Below are 23,130 nucleotides of genomic sequence, written 5' to 3'. Positions count from 1 at the left end.
TTTAGTCAGACACTTGTTTTGTTTGTTGCAATAGAAATAGTCCAAAAGGTGTTTAAATGAATGCAAGGATACAATTGAAAATAGTACAGCAGGGGTGAGGGGGGTGGTGTCTTGCCCACGGCAGAAGACAGCATCATTGTGAAGCCAACATGCTTCATGCTGACCCACCCCACAGCCATAAAGCGCTGCAGGATGGACTCCTACAGTCTGACTGGACTTTTGCCTCTCAGGAGTGGGAGTCTCGCCCTCTGGAACTGCTGGCCAATCTAATTGACTGGAAAGTTCCATCAATCCTGGAATCACCAGGAAGGCATTGGTGGCTGCCGCCGGGATGGTTGGAGAAGAAATGACCCCAAGGCCTTGGATCCCCAAAGCAGTAAGTCCAGTGTCTTGGGCTGGGAGGATTTGGGTACATTAGAGAGAGGGGCAGTGGCGGGGGGGAAAAGGGAGTGTATTTAAGGGCGGGAGTGGGTAGGAAGGAAACAGAGCTGGGTTCTACCTAAGGGGGAGTCTACCAGCAATTAGCAAAGAGCAGCCCCCGACGAGCAACTGCTCCCCCCTCTTTCCCACCCTTTTGAGCAGCTATGGTTAAAAAAGGAAAATCGTGCTTCCCTTTCTCACCGTGCTGCCCACACCAAACATTTTCTGACGTAGGAAGCACATTATCAGGGTCAGATGGCTCGATAACAAGACTAATTGATGCTCAATTGTTCGTGGCAGATGGGCACCCCATCCCACATTATGGGAGTGAGCTCGAGGTGGGTGGGAAGGTGGTGGGATGTGCGGCTCGGAGGAGAATTTGCAGGTAGTGGTGTTCCCATGCACCTGCTGCTCTTGTCCTTCAGTCACGGGTTATGAAAGTGCTGTCGAAGGAGCCTTCGTGAGTTGCTGCAGTGTAATTTGTATATGATTTACACACAGCAGCCACAGTGCAGCAATAGTGAAGGGAATGAATGTTTAAAGCAGTAGATGGGATGCCAATCAATGTCACGCAATAGGTTTCTATGCCAGAGTGGAATTTCTAAGCCTGAATGTTCCATGGATAACCAATAAAGCAAGCTGAAAATGTATATTTGGATGCATGAAATAGAGAAGTCAAACTGGTGCAGAAAGAGTACCTCTAGAGATTTAAAACAGGGGAGCCTTGCTCTGCGTCTAACCTCTACTGCATCCATTTATCCAATAATAGTCATCAGATGTAAAACAGAAAATGCTGCATATACTGCAGTGTGAGAACCAATCAGGATCAATCCAAATAGAACCAATTACATTCTTACTGCTGTTAATAGTGCTGACAGTTATAGATTAGCTACCTGCTTCAACTACAGTAAAACATGTACAGGTCTACAGTGCAGAAGAAACATTGATTCTTTTTCTTTTCAAAATGAAATCAACTTCCAAAAATCAAGCAATGAAATAGATAACATTGCATGGATCACCATTCCCAAAGCTTTGCATCATCAATAATTTCTGGCACGCTTTATAAGAAAAATGACTGCTATAAAACTTCATTGTTTCATTGATTTTCCAGGTTATAAAATTTCACTGGAGAATCACAGACCCCGACACGTTATTGAGATAGTTCAGAATTATGTTTAACCCCTCCTTGCTCCTTGAAAATGACAGAAAGAGTTACGAATACCTTCCTCAAAATACCAGGAAAGAAACTGGGTGGAATTCTCCCAAAAAATTTCCAAGGGGGCGATTTTACCATTTTTTTTCTAAGTGCTGGGCGGGCTTGAAACTGGGAATGTTTCAGATGTCTTTTGGGCATGTTTTCAACACCCCCTCCCCCCCATAAACACTCTGCCTGCAAAATTTTGATCAAGTCTGTTGCTTGCTGCAGATGCCTGTGGACGGGGCTTAACACACCCGAAAGCCTGCAGAAGGAGGTAGTGCGCATGTGCAGGTCTACGATGCTGCGCATGCGCATTTGCAGCAGCAGGGGTCTGACAGAAAAGAGAGAACTGTCAGGCCCCTGCTAGTGCAGGCAGCCTGAAGCAGCTCCTCCCCACTGTAATCGTGGGGACCCACAGCCCGAGATACAATCCTGGTGCTCAAACCGATCGCGGATCCTCCTCCCCCACCAATCGCGGACTTCCTGCCCTCCCCCCACTGATTGAGGACGAACCGCCCTCCCCCCACCAATCACTGCAGAGTGGCAGCGGGCCCCCTCTCCCTCCCTCTCTGCACCGATTGTTACAGAGTGGCAGCAGGCCCCCCTCCCCCCACTGATCCCTGCGAGTGGCAGTGTACCCCTTCTCCCATTAGCCCCTGCCCCACTGGCCCATCCATTAGCCCCACCCCCACTGGCCCTCCCAGTCAGCATTGCTCAGGTGCCAAGGTGGCACTGCCAGTCTGGCACTGTCCAAGGGGCACCTGGTCTTGCCCTCGGCCTCCCCGGGGAGGCCCCAATGGCCTCTGGTTCCACCGGCGACTGCTCCCTGTTCATGGGGAGAATGTCCATACCTCGCCTTTCCTGACGAGGTCATAAAAGGGGCGAGCCCAGACGATTGAGCGCCGGGCTCACTAACCAGATGTAAAACAGCAATAAAATAAAGTTACATATATTAACCTGCTCCTCGCCCATTTCCAGCGAGAGGCTGACCGCGCCGGAAATCCGGCACTTGCAAAATTGCGCCGGTCACGAAAACCAGCCCCAATCGTGCTAAGCACTTTACGCCCCACTTTACCACTGCGTCATGCCCAGAAACAGGCGCAACGCTGTGGTAAAATTGCTTCCTAAGTGTCGAAGTCGTGGGCAAGCTGGAGTAATTCACGCTGGTTTTTTTCAGTGGGACTTCAGAGGAGAATCTCCCACACTCTGTGCACTGCGGAGGCCACCAGCAGGAATATCATTGAATTTCAGGGAGCTGGAGAGGCTGAAACCAGCGCGCTGAGCAGGATCAACACACGTGTAGTGGCTCTGCACTGACGGCCTCACCCATTGCTTTTCAGCTCAATTGTTGGCCAGCCCCTCAATGCCGACCCCCCCCCACCTCCCCACAACCCGATCGCTGGCCCCCCAACCATTTCCGGGCCCAACCCCAACCCCCCCTCCCGACAGCTTGCTCCGAATTCTCCAGCACCTCCCCCCAACATTTAGCACCCCACCCCCCCCCCCCCCCCACCCCCCGGTTGATCCCCCTCTCCAACCCCCAGCCCGCCCCGATCACTGGGCTCCCTTCTTCCCCGACCAATCCCTAGGCAGAGTGGCAGTGGGACCCCCCCCACTCCCATCCCAACCAATCACCCCCTAGGCCCCACCTCCATCCCCGCCTCATTAGGCCGACGGGCAGTGCCAGGGGCCCAGATTCCCACTGCCAGCGTGCCCATGCCACTGCCCCTTCACTCCAGCAGGGTCTGGCTGCTAGTTCCCTGAAAGTGGGGGAACTAGTGCAATCCCTGCTGGAGTGAAACCCTCTGGATGGGTGAGGGATGCTCGAGGGCCTGGAGAATTCAGTCCTGGCCCTGCTAATAGCGTTTGAATAGTACGTTAAATACTATTTAAATGCTGACCCTGCCTCTCAGCTGACTTCTGGTGCGGCACAGATGCTGCTGGAAATCCGGCCCTGGGAGACGCAAGCACAGTGCGAACACTCGCGGGAATCCCACGAATCAGCCGACTGCGCTAGAAAAATTAACACAGCAGGATGGGAGAATCGTGGGCACTTTGCGCAGAAATTGCAATAAACTACATTTTGCGTTACTATAAGATTCAAATTCAAGATTTTATATTTTAGGTACAATTTTAAAAAAAATTATTTTTCAACCTAGTGTGGGACAACATCCACATAGGATACCCAGGATGCAATTCTCAATATCTCCTTTGGCCCAGTATCCCCCCTTTTTTGACCACATCCCTATGAAGCACCTTGCAGCAATTTTCTATGCTAAATAAATGTGCATTGTTATTGAAGCCAATACTGGACTGTCTCCAAACTGTGCTGTGGATTGAATCAATGTAGGTTTACAGTAATAATTTTTCATAGAGTGAGTTATTGTGCTATTTATGGGAGGATTAACATGAGGTTTGGGGCTTTAGAGGCAAAATTAAAATTGCAACAAGCCAGTCATTCCATTTGTCATGGGCTCCTGGCTTTAATAAAATAAAGAACTTATATTTAATGATGCGTCAGCGTTTTATTACCGAAGCAGTGTTGAATTGTTTTGTTCATTTTAATATATGAAAATACTGCAGCCAATTTGCATACAGCAAAATCCCACAAGCAACCATGCCAAAATAATTAGTTTTGGTGGTGTTACAAAGAAACATAGAAAATAGGAGCAGGAGTAGGCCATTCGAGCCTACTCCACCATTCATTATGATCAGCAAATTCAATATCCTGATCCCGTCTTCCCCCCATATCCCTTGATCCCTTTAGCCCCAAGAGAAATAGCTAATTCCTCCTTGAAATCACACAATGTTTTGCTCTCAACTACATTCTGTGGTAGTGAATTCCACTGATCACCACTCTCTGGGTGAAGAAATTTCTCCTCACCTCGGCCCTAAAGGGTTTACCCCATATCCTCAAGCTATGACACCCAACTCTGGTGTTGAATGAGGGAAGTTGGTCAAGAAACTGAAAGCCATCTTCAGAACTTTTATGTATACCTGAGGGGGCACATGGGCTCTTGGTTTAATGTTTCATATGAAAGATGGTACCTTCAATAAACTATTGAGATGATTTGCAAAATGTATACATGCCTCAATACTCCGTTACTAATCATTTTGTTGCAGTGCTGTTGTAATGCAATTGCACTTATGCTCCCGCATCTGGTAAATGCTACATGTTATGCAACTACAAGTGTGGACATTACCCGCTCCCTTCAACTACAGTGTCTAGGTGAATAGCATCAATTAAAAATGTGTATTGTTAAAGCTTTTCTCAGTTACATGTTCATGCATTAACAGCCTCATCAATCACAACTGCATGTCTTAATGGACCCATCAATCACAACTGCATGTGTGGACAGATTTTGCCCATTACACTGTCACTCACGGGCACCAGAACCCAGAGGACATGTGCCATGGGCCATCTCATTTGCCTGAGCCTCCACATTTGCTCCAGTCAAAGACTAGCACCACATAGAAATTCACAGAAGCGAATGCAGAAGCAGTTTTAGCAGCAAAGTGGGATTCTCTGGGGTGCTTTATTTTATGCCACTGTCAACTTGATTTGCTTTACTCAAATGAAGCCGTTTACCTTGCCCAAGAGATAAGTCTCATGTGGTTTTATTACTCAGCTGCGCGATTACCGTTGGAGCAGAGCGAATGTGATATCAGTGAATGTCATGGGACACAGTGCTGAAGTGGAAGGGGCAGTGTGTGAATTTGTTCAGACACTTTTATGATGTTTTGCGCTTGTGGTCTGGGTACCAGGAATAAAGTGTATGAAGCCTCACATTCAAGTGAATATTACTTGGGTGAGGACATCCCAAACTTCCCTGGCTTCCCAAACTTGAATGAGCACAGGCCTCAATGGGACCTCTGATGGTGTTGATTGAGGGATGTTGGTTAAGAAGATGAAAGATGTCTTTAGATCTCTTACGTACACCTGAGGGGGCAGATTGACTCTTGGTGTTGTCCTATGGGTAAGGTGCTGAATTGGGGGAAGGCTAACTACAGCCGGATTATGCAGGATTTGGTGGCTGTTGATTGGGAGAGGCTGTTTGAGGGTAAATCCACATCTGGCATGTGGGAGTCTTTTAAGGAGCAGTTGATAAGAGTGCAGGACAGGCATGTGCCTGTAAAAAGGAAGGACTGGAAAGGTAGGATTCGAGAGCCATGGATAACCAGAGAAATTGTGGGTCTAATCAAAAGAAAAAAAGAGACATACATAAGGTCCAGGCAGCTAAAAACAGATGAAGCACTGGAGGAATACAGAGAAAGTAGAAAATAACTCAAACAGGGAGTTAGAAGGGCAAAAAGGGGTCACAAAATGTCCTTGGCAGACAGGATTAAAGAGAATCCCAAGGCATTTTACACATACGTTAGGAATAAGAGGGTTGTCAGAGAAAGAATCGGACCTCTCAAGAACAAAGGAGGGGAATTATGCTTAGAACCCAAGGAAGTAGGTGAGATCCTAAATGAATACTTTGCATCAGTATTCACAAAGGAGAGGGACACGTTGATTGGTAGTGTCTCAGAGGGATGTGTAGACCCGTTAGAACAAATCACAATTACAAGGGAGTAAGTGTTAGGTGTTTTAGGAAGCATTAAGGTAGACAAATCCCCAAGGCCAGATGGCATCTGTCCAAGATTACTGAGAGAGGCAAAAGATGAAATTGCTGGGCCTCTAACAGAAATCTTTGTTTCTTCATTGGACACAGATGAGGTCCCAGAAGATTGGAGGATAGCAAATGTGGTCCCATTATTTAAGAAATGTAGCAAGGATAACTCGGGTAATTATAGGCCAGTGAGCTTGACATCCGTGGTAGGGAAATTGTTGGAGAAGATACTTAGAGATAGGATCTATACACATTTAAGACCATAAGACCATAAGACATAGGAGCGGAAGTAAGGCCATTCGGCCCATCGAGTCCACTCCACCATTCAATCATGGTTGATTTCAACTCCATTTACCTGCTCTCTCCCCATAGCCCTTAATTCCTCGAATTTAGAACGGAATAGTCTCATTAGTGATAGACAACATGGTTTTGTACAAGGGAGGTCATGCCTCACAAATTTGGTTGAGTTTTTTGAGGAGGTGACAAAAATGATTGACGAAGGGCCGTGGATGTCGTCTACATGGATTTTAGTAAAGCATTTGACAAGGTCCCTCATGGCAGGCTGGTGCAAAAGGTTAAATCTCACGGGATCAAATGTGAACTAGCTAGATGGGTACATAACTGGCTTGGCCATAGAAGACAGAGGGTAGCAGTGGAGGGGTCTTTTTCTGATTGGAGGTCTGTGACTAGTGGTGTTCTGCAGGGCTCTGTACTGGGACCTCTGCTGTTTGTGATATATATATATAAACGATTTGGAGGAAGATGTAGCTGGTGTGATCAGTAAGTTTGTGGATGACACAAAGATTGCTGGTGTTGCAGATAGTGATGAACATTGTCAGAGAATACAGCAGGATATAGATAGGCTGGAACATTGGGCGGAGAAATGGCAGATGGAATTTAATCCAGAGAAATGCGAAGTGATGCATTTTGGTAGATCTAATGCAGGGGGGGAGCTATACAATAAATAGCAGAACCATCAGGAGTATAGACACACAGAGGGATCTGGGTGTGCAAGTCCACAGATCCTTAAAGGTGGCAGCACAGGTGGAAAAGGTGGTGGCATGCTTGCCTTTATTGGACGGGGCATAGAGTATAAAAGTTGGCATATGATGTTGCAGTTATATAGAACGTTGGTTAGGCCACATTTGGAATACTGCATCCAGTTCTGGTTGCCACACTACCAGAAGGACGTGGAGGCTTTGGAGAGAGTGCAGAAAAGTTTTACCAGGATGTTGCCTGGTATGGAGGGTATTAGCTATGAGGTGAGATTGAGTAAACTAGGGTTGTTCTCCCTGGAAAGATGGAGGTTGAGGAGCGACCTAATAGAAGTTTATAAAATTACGAAGGGCATAGATAGGGTGAACAGTTGGAAGCTTTTTCCCAGGTCAGAAATGACAAACACAAGGGGTCACAAGTTCAAGGTAAGGGGGGCAAGGTTCAATACAGATATGCGGGGGACGTATTTTACACAGAGGGTGGTGGGGGTCTGGAATGCACTACCAAGCAAGGTGGTTGAGGCAGACACGCTAGGATCATTTAAGACTTATCTAGATAGCCACATGAACAGACTGGGAACAGAGGGATACAAACGGATGGTCTAGTTAGGAACACATGATCGGTGCAGGCTTGGAGGGCCGAAGGGAGTGTTCCTGTGCTGTATTTTTCTTTGTTCTTTGTTCTAATATTTCATATGAAAGATGGCACCTTCAATAAACTGTTGAGATGATTTGCAAAATGCGTCACATATAATGCCTCAATACCTTGTCACTAATCATTTTATTGCAGTGCCAATAATCAAAGCCTCCAGATTATGCAACTGAATCAGGTTCCCGCATCTGGTAAATGCTACATGTTATGCAACTGCAAGTGTAGTTGAGCATGGTGCGCTGGCTGATTGTAATTTTCCCCTTCCTCCTCCCCCTCCCCCTCGGATGACGATGAGCACTCATCACCACATTCTTCCATCAGCTCCATTCCTCTCCGTATCACCAATTCAAGGAGCCTCATGGCCTCCATCCTCCAAACCAGACATGGCACCAGATAATCATTTTCAGAAGGCTTATAGCTGTTGAACAGTTGCCCTACTCGATAAATGGCAATGGCTGCTTTTCTTGTGGGCCTCCATGTTGGGAATTTGCACTAGCATTATAAACCATGTCTTCAGAGGATACCCCTCATTACCCAGTAGTTATCCACCAACGCTGCCCAATGACCTAACAGTTTAGGCACCTGCCTCAGTACGATAGCATTCTGGAAACCTCGCACATGCTTACAGGCAGTGCATACTCGCACACCAGCTGCAGGCTAAATGAATGTATGCCCCTTCTGTTCAAAAATACACCTGGCTGGCCTGATGGTGGCTTGATGGTCACATGGGTACAGTACATCACCTCCTGCACCTGGGGACCCTCTAGTCCTGTCTAGCAGTATCCGGAGGCTGATGTGGTCCAGCTGTTCTTGCACACAAGGCATCCCATCAAGAGTGATGGGATTATGGGTGATGTTGAAAGATGTTGCAGATGTCTGCTGCCAGCCCCAGAATGCCCCAGGTTCTAAGAAATTCAATACCACTGTAATTTCCATCACCACAGGTAATGAGTGACCACCCGCTCCTCATGATCCTAAATCATCTTCTCAAGAGACAACAGAGGTCTGTGACCACATGGTGCGACAACTGTAGCCCTCAGAGGCGCTAATGCTCCAAAAGGTTTAAGAAGCTGCCCTTAACCTGTACACCCTGTGCAGGTGATAGAGCCTTCTATCACCTGGCCTTTGGCTATTCCCTCTGCGTCATTCAGCTGCACGTGGGTGCATAGTTTACTGCAGCTGCTGTTCCTCTTCCAGTGGCTTGAGGTGGGAACACATCTCGACTGAAGCAAGTTTCAAATTTCCACCACCCTCACTCCAAGCCTGCCTTCAAGGGCCTGGGAAAATTTCACCCCCAGCACACATATAAACATACAAATTAGGAGCAGGAATAGGCCACTTGACCTGTCGAGCCTGCTCCACCATCCAATAAGATCATCGTTGATCAGACTGTAACCTCAACCCCACATTCCTGCCTACCACTGATAATTCACATCTTTCCTTAAATAGGAGACAAACATCGTACACGATGTTTGCACTAATGCCCTAATAAACTGAAGTATAACTTCCCTACTTTTGTAATAAATTCCCCTCACAATAAGCAATAACATTCTGTTAGCTTTGGTAATTATTTGCTGTACCTGCATGCTAACCTTTTGTGATTCGTACACAAGGGCACTCAGATCCCTCTGCATCCGAGAGCTCTGCAATCTCTCAACTATTCAGATAATAAGCTTCTTTCTTATTCTTCCTCCCAAAATGGACAATTTCACATTTGCCCTATATTACATTCCTGTAGCCTCCTCGTGTCATTTTCACAATTTACTTTCCCACCTATCATTGTGTCATTGGCAAATTTAGCAACCACACCTTCAGTCCCTTCACCCACGTCATTTATAAATATTGTATAAAGTTGAGACCCAAGCACTATTTCTTATTAGCTAGCCAATCTTAAATCTTAGGGTGGCACAGTGGCAAGCACTGCTGCTTCACAGCTCCAGGGACCCGGGTTCAATTCCTGGCTTGGGTCACTGTCTGTGTGGAGTTTACACGTTCTCCCTGTGTCTGCGTGGATTTCCTCCGGGTGCTCCGGTTTCCTCCCACAGTCTGAAAGATGTGCATGTTAGGTATATTGGCCATATTAAGTTCGCCCTCAGTGTACCCAAACAGGCGCTGGAGTGTGGCGACTAGGGAATTTTCATAGTAACTTCACTGCAGTGTTTATGTAAGCCAAAGGTTGTCACGGAAAATAAAAGCTCACGGTGTAGGGGTAACATATTGGCATGGATAGAATATTGGCTAGTTAACAAGAAACAGTGAATAGGCATGAATGAGTCTTTTTCTGGTTGGCATGATCTAATGATGTGAAAATGCAAGTTACCACCAAACTTGGCCAGCATAGTTAAATAAACTAAACTAAAACCAAATTAAATCCGTGCCAATATATTACCCCCTACACCATGAGCTTTTATTTTCTGCAACAACCTTTGATGTGACACCTTGACAAATGCCTTCTGGAAATCTAAGTACAGTACATCCACCTGTTCCCCTTTATCCACAGTACATGTGACTCCTTCGACAAATTCCAATATATTGGAAAAACATGATTTGCCTGGCACAAAACCATGTTGACACTACCTGATTGCCTTGAATTGTATTGCATCAACTGTCTCATTAGTCACCTCTTTCATGACCTTAGGATGAAATCCGTCTAGATCTGGGGATTTGGAAGCCCACAGCCCCCATAATTTGTTCAAAACCACTTCATAGTGATTGTAATTTTCCTGAATTCCTCCCTCTCTTCCATTTCCTGATTTACAGCTATTTCTGAGATGTTACTTGTGTCCTCTATATTGAACCCCATTGCTAAATTCATCTGCCATTGTCTTATATTCCATTATCAACTCCCCAGACACACTTTCTAAAGGACAAACACTCATTTTGTTAATTTGTTTCTTATTTAAATATCTTATTTGTCCTATGCCAATTTGTACATGGCTCATGTAATAATCCAGAAATTATCTTTGCGGTTCTGCTTCTTAATTTGGTGCCTAGCTGTTCATACTGACCATGCAGAACCTCCTTCCTCATCCTGCCTTTGACATTGGTACCTACATGGACCAGAACCACTGGATCCTTCCCCTTCCATTGCAAGTTCCTCTCTTGCCCTGAGCAGATGTTCCACCCCTGGCATGGTGATTTGTGGAGTATTTCCACATTGGTTAATATATATTGTACTTACAAAAATGCAGATTTCTCATCATTTGGCTTAATGCAGCGTACATAATGTGGTGTTGTAGCATTCAGGGTCTCCATAAGTAGATGCAGTGAGTTACGAAACTGAAGGGAAAGAAACAGATTTTTCACAGAAGGCACACATACACACAAATCATCTCACTTTTCATTTCCACTGAAGAGAAAATGCAAGTTACCACCAAACTTGGCCAGCATAGAATTCTTTTTTAAAATTCATTCATGGGACATGGGCGTTGCTGGCTGGCCAGCATTTATTGCCCATCTCTAGTTGCCCTTGAGAAGGCGGTGGTGAGCTGCCTTCTTGAATCGCTGCAGTCCACGTGCTGTGGGATGGCCCACATTGCTGTTCCAGGATTTTGACCCAGTGACTGCAAAGGAACGGCGATATATTTCCAAGTCAGGATGGTGAGTGGCTTGGAGGGGAACTTGCAGTGGTGGTGTTCCCATTTATCTGCTGCCTTTGTCCTTCTAGATGGAAGTGGTCATGGGTTTGGAAGGTGCTGTCTAAAGATCTTTGGTGAATTGCTGCAGTGCATCTTGTAAGTAGAATACATTGCTGCTACTGAGTGTCGGTGGTGGAGGGATTGAACGTTTGTAGAAGTGGTGCTAATCAAGTGGGCTGCTTTGTCCTGGATGGTGTCAAGCTTCCTGAGTGTTGTTGGAGCTGCACCCATTCAGGCAAGTGGGGAGTATTCCATCACACTCCTGACTTGTGCCTTGTAGATGGTGGATAGACTTTGGGGAGTCAGGAGGTGAGTTACTCACCACAGTATTCCTAGCCTCTGATCTGCTCTTGTAGCCACTGTGGTTATGTGGTGAGGCCAGTTGAGTTTCCGGTCAATGGTAACCCCAAGGATGTTGACAGTGAGGGATTCAATGATGGTTACACCATTGAATGTTAAGGGGTGGTGGTTAAAGTGTCTCTTATTGGTGATGGTCACTGCCAGGCATTTGTATGGTGTGAATGTTATTTGCCACTTGTCAGTCCAAACCTGGATGTTGTCCAGATCCTGTTGCATTTGAACATGGACTGCTTCAGTATCTGAAGCATCGCAAATGGTGTTAAACGTTGTGCAATCACCGGCGAACATCCCCACTTCTGACCTTATGATGGAGGGAAGGTCATTGATGAAGCAGCTGAAGATTGTTGGGCCTAGGACACTCCCCTGAGGGACACCTGCAGAGATGTCGTGGAGCTGAGATGACTGACCCTCCACAACCACAACCATCTTCCTATGTACCAGGTATGACTCTCCAATGATGCTTCCAGGATTTATCCAGCACTTTCTATTTTTACTTCAGATCTCCAGCATCCATATTATTTGTCTCTTATGGCAATAGAATGGGGCTGGGTATGGGTTTTGTCCACTACAGTGGAATGTGTTTTGTTGGCGAAACCTCTAGTTGGAACATAACATCATCAGAGTAGAACATATTTGACGGAAAGCCTGGGAGAATGGAGCGAAAAATAATCCAGGCTGTTGTGGAGGTCAATGAGCTTCCAGTTCCGTATGTCTGATCTCCCATTTCTTTAACCATTCATTTACTCATGTCGGAGAGTCTACATAATGGGTGGATTTTATGGCCTCGCTCAGGCGAGACTGGAAATTCCTGCCCGAGGTCAACAGAGATTTCCATTGTCGGACCCTCGCCCGTGCCGATTCCATGACGGGCGAGGTGGTAGAGTTCTGGCCAATGTCTCTCATTATGCGTTCTATTGTCTTATGACCATATTACTTCAGTCAACTAACTATCCCGTTTTCCATTTAAGCCCTGCGTAGAGCATTCTAGTGCATATACACATGCATGTGTAACCGTGCCTGATGGACCCAGAACTTTGGGCATACAAGTATGGTTTCTCATATCAAGTAATATCATGTAATGTCTCTCAGTAGCTAAGTACAGTCGCAAAGTCCTCTCACCAGCTATACATTGAACATCTAACTTCAGTATAGTGGGATGACCTACACAGAGCAACTTGCATTGCACCAGCCACTTGCTACTCTAGACATCCAAGTCAAGTACTTAGTTATCATAAATGGTTTAATCTAGATCTTCATGTGAGGTGCTCGAGTTGACTCCCATATCAGGGTACTCAGTGACAGACTGAATCCCTTCCCTCCTTAAAACTGCTTCCCTTTATTTTCTACAGATCCACCAATCACTGTGGAACCAGGTTTGCATGCATGTGCCAGAGATAGCCCTTCCAGTGTGTACCCAGGAGTTTGAACATTAAAGCAAAAGTTTTGGTGTGCCTCAGGTGAAATTCGCAATGGGGAAAAGCAGCAACATTTCTTGTAGCGAAGAACGAAAATCAGCTCTTTGGGATGGTGAAAACTGACAAGAAAAATTTGCAAAAGTAGTTGAATTTACTTCCACGATACCTCGGGATTGCTGGTCAAGAAAATCAGTAGGTTCGCGAGGATGGGAAAGGGGGTAAAGTAAAATATATACCTGATGTCCAACTGTTTTCTTGTGCTCTTTATTGGGTGTTTTCATGGCGGGTTTGAGTGGTCGAACGTTTATTTTTGAAGATTTTGTCTTTAGATTGGAAGTAGCAAGTTCCTTCTCATCCTGGAACAAGTCGGCCACCAGCTGATACTAAAGCAAAAGGAAAGAAGACAATTGAAAAAAACTCAAGTTATACAGAACGAATAATAGAAGAGATTCCCCCCTTCCACAGGTGAAATGAGAGTGACTGCCCTCACTGTCAAGGCAGCATTTGACCAAACAAACAGCTAGCAAAATTCAAGTTACTCGGAATCGGGGCTAAACTCTCCATTAGTTGGAGTCATACCCAACACAAAAAAGATGGTTGCAGCTGGTGGAAGTCAAGCATCTCAGTCCCATGCCATTGCTGCAGAAGTTCCTCAGGATAGTGTCGTAGACACAAGCATCTTCAGGTGCTTTTTCAAAGGCCGTCCTTCCAGCACAAGGTAATAAATGGGTATGTTCACTGAAGAATGCAGTAAGAAGTTTAACAACATCAGGTTAAAGTCCAACAGGTTTATTTGGTAGCAAAAGCCACACAAGCTTTCGGTGTGGCTTTTGCTACCAAATAAACCTGTTGGACTTTAACCTGGTGTTGTTAAACTTCTTACTGTGTTTACCCCAGTCCAACGCCGGCATCTCCACATCACTGAAGAATGCACAGTGTTCAATATCATACATAACTCCTCAGATACTAAAGCAGTCTGTACCCACATGCAGCAAGACCTGAATATCAGTCAGGCTTGAGTTGATAAGTGACAAGTAACACTTGCGCCATACAAGTGCCAGGTAATGACCATCTCCAACAAGAGAGAATTATCTCTTGACATTCAGTGGCATTATCCACTATCAACATTCTGGGGTTAACATCCACCAGAAACTTAACTAGACCAGTCTCAGAAATATGATGACTACAAGAATAGGTCAAATTCAGTGATAAAGAACTCACCTTGTGACTGCTAGAGGCTAATCCACCATCTGCAAGGCACTAGTCAGGAGAATAAAATACTCCCCACTGCCAGAATGAATGCAAGTCCAATAATACTCAAGGAACTCAACATCATCCACAACAAAAGCAACCCATTTGATCGACACCTCATAGTCATAGAGTCATAGTCATAGAGATTTACAGCATGGAAACAGGCCCTTCAGCCCAACTTGTCCATGCCGGCCTTTTTTTTAAACCACTAAGCTAGTCCCAATTGCCCGCCTTTGGCCCATATCCCTCTAAACCCATCGTACCCACGTAACTGTCTAAACACTTTTTAAAAGACAAAATTGTACCCGTCTCAACTACTGCCTCTGGCAGCTTGTTCCAGACACTCACCACCCTGTGTGTGAAAAAATTGCCCCTCTGGACCCTTTTGCATTTCTCCCCTCTCACCTTAAATCTATGCCCTCTAGTTTCATCCTCCACCTTAAACATTCATTCTCTCCACCACCTGCGCATAGTAGCAGCAGTGCATTCCAACTCACCAAGGCTCCTTCAAGAGCATTCTCCAAACCCTAGGAAGACAAAGGCGGCACACCCATGGGAGGACCACTACCTACCAGCCTGAATTGGAACTATATCACTGTTCTTGCACTGCCACTAGGTCAAAAACATAGAACCACCTTCCAAACAGCAGCGTGGGTGCACCCACGCCCCACGGTCTGCAACAGTAAGAGAAGGCAGTACAATTAGGGATGGACAACAGCCTAGCCAGTAATGTTGACATCCCATTAAAGAACATTAAAATTGAAGAAAAAAACTTCTTTAGGCAACAAGTGATTAGGATTTAGAATGTACTGCCTGAGAGAGTGATGGATATTGATTCAATAGCAGCCTTCAATAGGGAATTGGATAAGTGAAAAATTGCAGGGATGTGAGGAAAAAAAAGATTAGGTCTAATTGGATTACTCTTGGAAAGAGCTAGCATATTTGATGGACTGAGTGGTTTCCTTCTGTCCATAGTATTCTATGATTCTAGGCACAGGAATCCTGGCTGATTGTTTTTCCTCTGGAGAGTCATCAGGTCTAATTGTATTACTGTTTGAAACGCTCCACGGGTCGAAACAGAGAGCTTCTCGATTAGTACCACACCATGCAGCAGGATTATTGTCTGAAGCTTTCGAGCAAGCAGGGAAAAATTTTTCTTCCTGACTTCAGTTAAGCCAGGATGATAAAGCAGAGCATGTTGTGTTTATGGCAGAGTCAGATTTCGACAGTTGAATTCAGCTGGAATGGTGGCGATAGCAGTCCCAAAATTCTGCAATTAATTTCACCTGCTGCCACTTACACACAGCATTCCAGTCACGGTCAATGTAGTGCTGAATGAATGATGCTTTGTCACTACTGAAGTAAAAGGGTGAAAATGTTATACTACCTTCCCGTTAACACCTCAAGGTATAAGCAAGCTCTCTGTTTAAATGCTAACTCTTCATTTTTTGATTTATTTTAAAAGGAGTCTTTATTTGTGACTGGTTTCTACCGATACAGAAGGAAAACTGACAAATGGCTCGCGGGAAATCAACTCACTGATGTGGAATGGTCAATTGACAGAAAGGGTTATTGAACCAGCTGCCAGCAGTTGATAAAAGCCTTGGGCAAAAATATGATGAATTCACTTAACTTTATTGGGAAGGTGATGAACTTCATGGATAAACTTTACGAGGTCTTTTCTTTGCCCAGAAGGAAAAGACAGTTGCAAGTGGACCAGGTGGGCGGCACGGTAGCACAGTGGTTAGCACTACTGCCTCTCAGCACAGGGACCCGGGTTCAATTCCCAGCTTGGGTCAGTGTGTGGTGTTTGCACGTTCTCCCTGTGTCTGCGTGGGTTTCCTCCGGGTGCTCCGGTTTCCTCCCACATTCTGAAAGACGTGCTGGTTAGGTGCATTGACCTAAAACAGGCGCCGGACTGTGGTGACGAGGGGAATTTCACAGTAACTTCATTGCAGTGTTAATGTAAGCCTTACTTGTGACTAATAAATAAACTTTGCTTTCCTAATCAGAAATCTGGCATTTACCTGGGCCTTACCAGAGCAATCAGAAACCAGCTGGAAAGCATTCATCCCTGAATTTGTTAGTCAAATTTGGGCCATATCCAGTTGTGATATTTTTATTCATTCATCGAATGTGGGCATCACTGGCTAGGCCAGCATTTATTGCCTAATGGTTTCAATCAGCCAACGACTACTGGTGTTAACCGAGAACAACCTGTGTTCAACAGTCCCAGTATACAGTTACTAACCGGTCCACTGACTGTGTTTTTCTCCTTTAGGCAACTAAGAAACAAAATGCTTTCCAACAATTCAGCCTGAAAGGAATTCACCCTCAAAACAATGTTTTCCCCAAACGAAACACTTCTCAGTTGAATTCAGCTGGAATGGTGGCGAGAGCAGTTTCAAAATTCTGCAGTTCATTTCTCAGAGCTAACTTACTAAAGCCTTGTGCATCGAGTACCTGTTTTCTTTCCCACAGGGTTACCTTAAGTTATTTATTTATAGCTGGCCCATCACAATGTGAAATACTTAGATTTCAACAATAAACTGAAGTAAATACAAAAGCGTCACAGGGAAGCTCTGCCAATGCCTTAGTGGTGAGGCAGCAAGATTTGTAGATTTGGAAGATCTAAAATTAAATAAGTGGCCCCTGCCAAGATTGGTATCAGCTGGCGCATCAACTGATGGGTTGGGTGGCGCTGGCAAGCAATCAGCTACTTAGAATCTCTACAGTGCAGAAAGAAGCCATTCAGCCCATCAAGTCCGCACTGACTCTTCGACAGAGCATCTTACCCAGTCCCACCCCCATCCCCGCTAATACCCCTAACCTACACATCTTGGGACAAGAAGGGAGAATTTAGCACGGTCAATCCACCTAATCGTCACATCTTTGGACTGTGGGAGGAAACCAGAGCACATCGAGGAAACCCACGCAGACACGGGGAGAGCATGCAAACCCCAGGCCGGAACAGAAACCCGGTCCCTGGCACTGTGAGGCAGCAATGCTAACCACTGTGCCACCTCTCTGGTTCCCACTCATGACTGTTTTCTAGTTGACTTCACTTGGAAAGTGCACTTGTACATATGTGGGTGAGAACAAAATCAGACCATCTGTCATGCCCCTTCTCATGCCCATCGCTGTGATCAATTAGCCATCCGTATTGAATATCCCAGCACTCATCAATTCTATCAGGAAAGATACAGGAGGGTCGCATATGACTCAGTCCTCTCCGAGAATAAATAAATCATGGGGAAATCTTATTGAAAGAATGCGACTGACTTTGTGAACAGTTAGTCCTTAATAGTCCATAGTTACATTGTACAAAAAAAAATCTACACATGACAAGATAAATTAGCAGCTTCAGTAAATGTCTAGTGTCAGAAACCATCCCAATCACACACTCAAACAAGCATTGCTGCTTCAGGGAGGCCACCAGAAGCTAAGGCAGTGCTGATCACATGGTGACATTAAGTCCACTGTTAACTCTTCAATAATCATGCCATTCAGAGTAGCCAGACTTTACAGGAAAAAAGGTTCGAACATGCACCAAATTGGAAACACAATTGTAGAGAACAGGATGACAATCCTATTCCACATAACACACATATCCATATTCATCTACAAGATTCAGAAATGCCAATGAATAGCTCCAAAAGCTTGGTGCAAACTCTTTTTATTCCATTCATATGGCTGGGGAAAGCAGTTATAGTTCAATTGCAAGGTTAACAATCCATTAAACAACTTCAATTGACGCAGTGTAAATGGTTCTGATGCCACAAGGAATGGATCTCTCAGGGCAGACAGAAACCCAGCCACCGGGCTCTTGATCCAAACACTAAAAACAAATTGATTAAAAGGCAAATCCTGTTCTCTCAAAAAGTGAGATAAAGCTGCCCTGAATAAAGACCTGTGACCAAGACAAGTCACCAAGCAATTGTTCTTCATTACTTTGGATTTCAGGAATTTAAACGTAGGGCAGGATTTCCTGCCAAAGGCAACCCACCTCTCCATCCTGCAGTGGGCTGCCCGGTGGCGTGGCCAGCAAACAACACAAATGGACACTGACTTCAGTGGAACCGAAGATCCTGCTAGCGGCCAATGGCAAGCCACCTCTGCCCCACATTAGAACCTTCCCTGCCTTCCCCCCACTCTCCTTCAAACAGTCAGCGCTGCCATTGGATCCCACCCCACGCCAAACAGTCATTGCTGTTACCCCTACAACTCTCACATCTGCTCCCCCCCCACCACTATAAATGAGTCCCCCATAATGAAGCTCCCACTAGGATCCACTCTTGGCACTGCTCCCTAACACAGGTTGGCACTGCCAAGTTGGCACTGTGCCAACCTGTGCCAGGGGCAGTGCCCGAGCACTGCCTGGCCATGTTCCTCTCCCCCGGGGGATCCCCACAACAGATTCACGTCTGGGTGAACCTGTTGTAAACCTCACTGACGGGACGACAAGAGGCGAATATATGGCTGGGGCAGGGGGATGGGGGCGGGTGGGATTAATGAGATTCAAATATATTAAAATCAATTTAAATGAGGTTCGCGGCCTTTGTGGGTGTGAATGTCATGACATCACCGGCAAGGGGCGGGGAAAATCGTGGAATGTGATCTTTATGAAGAGAATCACGTTTTCCGATTTTCTCTGGATTTTCAGCCTGCATCGCTGTTCTCTCTGATGGAGAACACAGGCTGAAAATCTCCCCCGATATCACATCAAACCCAGTCAAAATTTATGTTAATCAAACAAAAACACTGAGGAACTATTGGTACGTTAAACATGACAAAGACAAGTAAACAATTGGAAAGACTTCACGGATTTGGATGGGGTGCTGGGAGAGGTGGGAATTCACTTGAGGGAAAATATTACCGAGACATATATGTAATAGAGCCCAATTTATAGAAATTTATAAGGTTAAAACATTGAGAAAGATGAATATATATTTATATTTTCCACCCGTCCTCCTGCCCAGTTTGTATTTTCATTTGAGCTCTAAATTTGTCTCTCTCTCTCTACATATCCTGCTCATAGAAGTTCTAGCAAACCTACAGTGCAGAAGGAGGCCATTCGGCCCATCGAGTCTGCACCAACCACAATCGCACCCAGGCCCTATTCCCGCAACCCCACATATTTACTTTGCTAATCCCCCTGACACTAAGGGACAATTTAGCATGGCCAATCCACCTAACCCGCTCATCTTTGGACTGTGGGAAGAAACCGGAGCACCCAGAGGAAACCCATGCAGACACAGGGAGAACGTGCAAACTCCACATAGACAGTGACCAAGGCCGGAATTGAACCCGGATCCCTGGCGCAGTGAGGCAGCAGTGCTAACCACTGTGCCACCATGCCTTTGGGTATGCATTGTGCTGCTTTAAAAATTTATGAGAATATTAAACTAACATTCATTCTGCAGCTCCAGCATTATTACATTGAATGGAACTGAATGGCAATAATGTAACTTTAAGGTACTTAAGGAAATAGAGGTGAGCATATAAATTTGATACAAAAACCATGTGCCAGTAGGGATACTGCGGATATCAGTCATTTAAACATATTGAATAATTATGTAATCTATGCACTCTCCCCCCTTTTAACTGATTATTTTCTATTTTCCTTTTTGATCAATCATGACATATCCAGATACCACCCCTCTCCCAACATATAAATAAAATTGTCCTAATGACTTTGCTGCAAAGTCAGTATTCAAGATACAGATCATGAACACCTCTCTACATGCACTAAAATACGGGTGGCGGGGGCGCGGGGGGGATGAACTCTGGCTGAGAGCAGCAGAGGGTGTCATTGCACACGTGCAGGTCTTTAGCAGCAGAGACCTGTCAATCAGCCTCTGCTGCTCTCAGCCAGCCTCCATGGATTAAAAACAGCAACCCACGCCCCACCCACCCCAAACTAACAGGGGACCCGCAGCCTATCGTGACTCCCCCCCACCCGCCTGGACTGATTCCCCCTCCCCATGATCGGACGACCAATTCCACACCTCGCATTCGGACGACCAATCCCACCCCCCACCCTGCCACCAGACACCCAACCATGGCCAGCCCCAATCATCCCTCTCCCCCCCTCCCTACCTCCCTCCCCCACCACCACCGTTCCCATTGCAGACTGGAAGCAGGTCCCCCCTCCCTCCTCACCACCGACTGGCCCCCAGTAGGCCCCAACCCCTTGGCACTACCAGGTGCCCAGTGCACATTGCCAGGCAGGCACTGTCAGGATGCTAAGTTGGCACTGCCCAAGGGGCAACCCCCTTGCCCCTGACCTCCCCAGGGGTGGGGGGAGGGGGTGGGCTCAATGACTTCTGGTTCTACTGGTGAGATCATCACGACTGGTCCATGTTGCTGGGGACCAGCTGTGATTCTCGTTGGAGAGAACCTCTCCCGGCGAGGTCATAGAGGCAAGTGAGGCTGGACGATTCAGTCCTGGGCTCATTAAATCGATGCGAAATATATTGAAATTCAATTTAAATAATTTATTCAGCCTCTCGCCGGAAATGGACATGAGGCTGATCTCACCGGATATCCAGTGCCGGTAAGATTGTGAGAAGTGGGAAATCGAGTGCGAACCTGATTTCTCGACTCTCGCGCGATCTTACCGCTTGACCCATAGTGTCAAACGAGAACAGAATCATGCACCAAAGGTTAAGCAACACATTATAAACAACAGGAGTCCAGGATCTCACACTGCGCACACGCACACGTGCCACTTGAGTGAGGTTTAGAAATGGCATCGATGCAACTATTTAATGTCTTCAGGAGAAGAAAGATGAAAACAGATAGAGCAATTTTTTTAATGTGGTAGGTATTGTAGGAAAGATAACTTCCACTTTGCCTTGAGGCAAATTTCAGCAGTTAATTCATGAGTTTAAAGGCTTATTTGTTAGAGTCACAAGTAGGCTTACATTAACACGGCAATGAAGTTACTGTAAAAATCCCCTAGTCGTCACACTCCAGCGCCTGTTCAGGTACACGGAGGGAGAATTTAGCATGGCCAATGCACCTCACCAGCACGTCTTTTGGACTGTGGGAGGAAAGCGGAGGAAACTCACGCAGACATGGGGAGAAAGTGCAGACTCCGCACAGAGAGTGACCTAAGCCGGGAATTGAACCTGGGTCCCTGGCGTTGTGAGGCAGCAGTGCTAATCACTGAGCCACCATGCTGCCCTGCATGATGCTGATTACTTAAAATGCGAAGCATCAGTGGAATAAATGCTTCTCCTGGCTCATTGTATTTTCCTGGATTGCAAATTTCCAAGTGCAATTCCAAGTGGGGCGATATACGCAGAAGGAATTAAGTTGGTTGAACATTACAACTGGCATTACTTGGGAGCATGCCTAACATGGAGCAGGCTGCATCAGCCTTGGATTACAGTGCTGTTACAGTGTAAAGTTAATGCATTCGGAGCTGCACCATCATACCTTGCTGGCCTTCAGTATGTTGATCTGCTCTTCGTGTACCGTGTCTCGGTTTTTCTCCAGGAACCCATCACACTGATACTCCACCTACAGAAGAAAATCACAACCATATTCCGTTAGGTGGCAACATTCACTGGATAACTAACCTACGGAAACACATTGATATAAAGCTACTTTTATAAGTGTATGTCAGAGCTAGTTTGTCACAAACTCGTGGATAACATCACTGAGCAGAATTTTGAAAACGAATCAAAGGTTTGGTTAGTAAATACTCTGTGCACTGCAGGAAGATCAACACTTCTGATTCCTACTGGAGGTCCAAAGGCAGGAGTGCAATCAGCATGATGCTTTTCACAGTCAAATAGTCTGACATCTTCACTGCCAAGGCTCAGACAGAGACCTGCCAATGCCCACTGAATTGCACCAAGCATGAACTGCTGCTTAAGAAATGTAAACAGCTGAGAAAGAAAGATGGAAAAAGCACATGATGCATGTGTGTGCATATGTAACATGTACGCAGACATGTACCACAGAATCACTGAATACTAGAAGCAAGTCATAACAATCAGCTATAACGTGCCGATGTAACTTGGGTTTCTGCACACCAGAAAGCTAATTTTCTCTCCACACACACATGCCTCTCAAATATTCTCCCATCATCCATCGATAATACTGAACCAAGCTGGAATATGGTTCCACAAGTACTTGACATCAGGTGCCAAAATTGATTTTGTTTCTCCCAAGACATCATGAGGCTAATTGGAGTACATCTGCATCTATCCCAATATAATTGATTGAGATTGAATCCAGACCCACTTACATATAGACAACTATACCTGACCTTCACTGTGCAATTCACAATGTACAATGACCTGGGAACCTAACGCTTTCTTAGAGTCATAGAAGTTTACAGCATGGAAACAGGCCCTTCGGCCCCAACTTGTCCACGCCACCCTTTTTTAAAAAAAAACCGCTAAGCTAATCCCAATTGCCCGCATTTGGCCCATATCCCTCTACACCCATCTTACCCATGTAACTATCTAAATGCTTTTTAAAAGACAAAATTGTACCCACCTCTACTACTACCTCTGGCAGCTTGTTCCAGACACTCACCACCCTCTGTTGAAAAAATTGCCCCTCTGGACACT

At 45.7% G+C, this 23,130-nt stretch overlaps 1 protein-coding gene across 1 annotated transcript in view; it reads right to left on the bottom strand.

Annotated features, from left to right (window-relative positions):
• The window catches only part of myo5b (myosin VB), a 298,879-nt gene that overhangs the window by 87,803 nt on the left and 187,946 nt on the right, over positions 1 to 23,130 (bottom strand). Inside the window, exons 14-16 of the mRNA XM_078222329.1 lie at positions 21,986 to 22,069; positions 13,528 to 13,674; positions 11,060 to 11,157 (exon numbers count right to left, since the gene is read on the bottom strand). Of these exons, the coding sequence (XP_078078455.1) occupies positions 11,060 to 11,157; positions 13,528 to 13,674; positions 21,986 to 22,069 (329 nt within the window). The remainder of the gene's footprint in view (positions 1 to 11,059; positions 11,158 to 13,527; positions 13,675 to 21,985; positions 22,070 to 23,130) is intronic.

The sequence above is a fragment of the Mustelus asterias genome, chromosome 1 (genome assembly GCF_964213995.1).
Source record: "Mustelus asterias chromosome 1, sMusAst1.hap1.1, whole genome shotgun sequence".
Lineage (NCBI taxonomy): Eukaryota > Metazoa > Chordata > Chondrichthyes > Carcharhiniformes > Triakidae > Mustelus > Mustelus asterias.
This window is presented reverse-complemented; position numbering and strand designations above follow the sequence as displayed.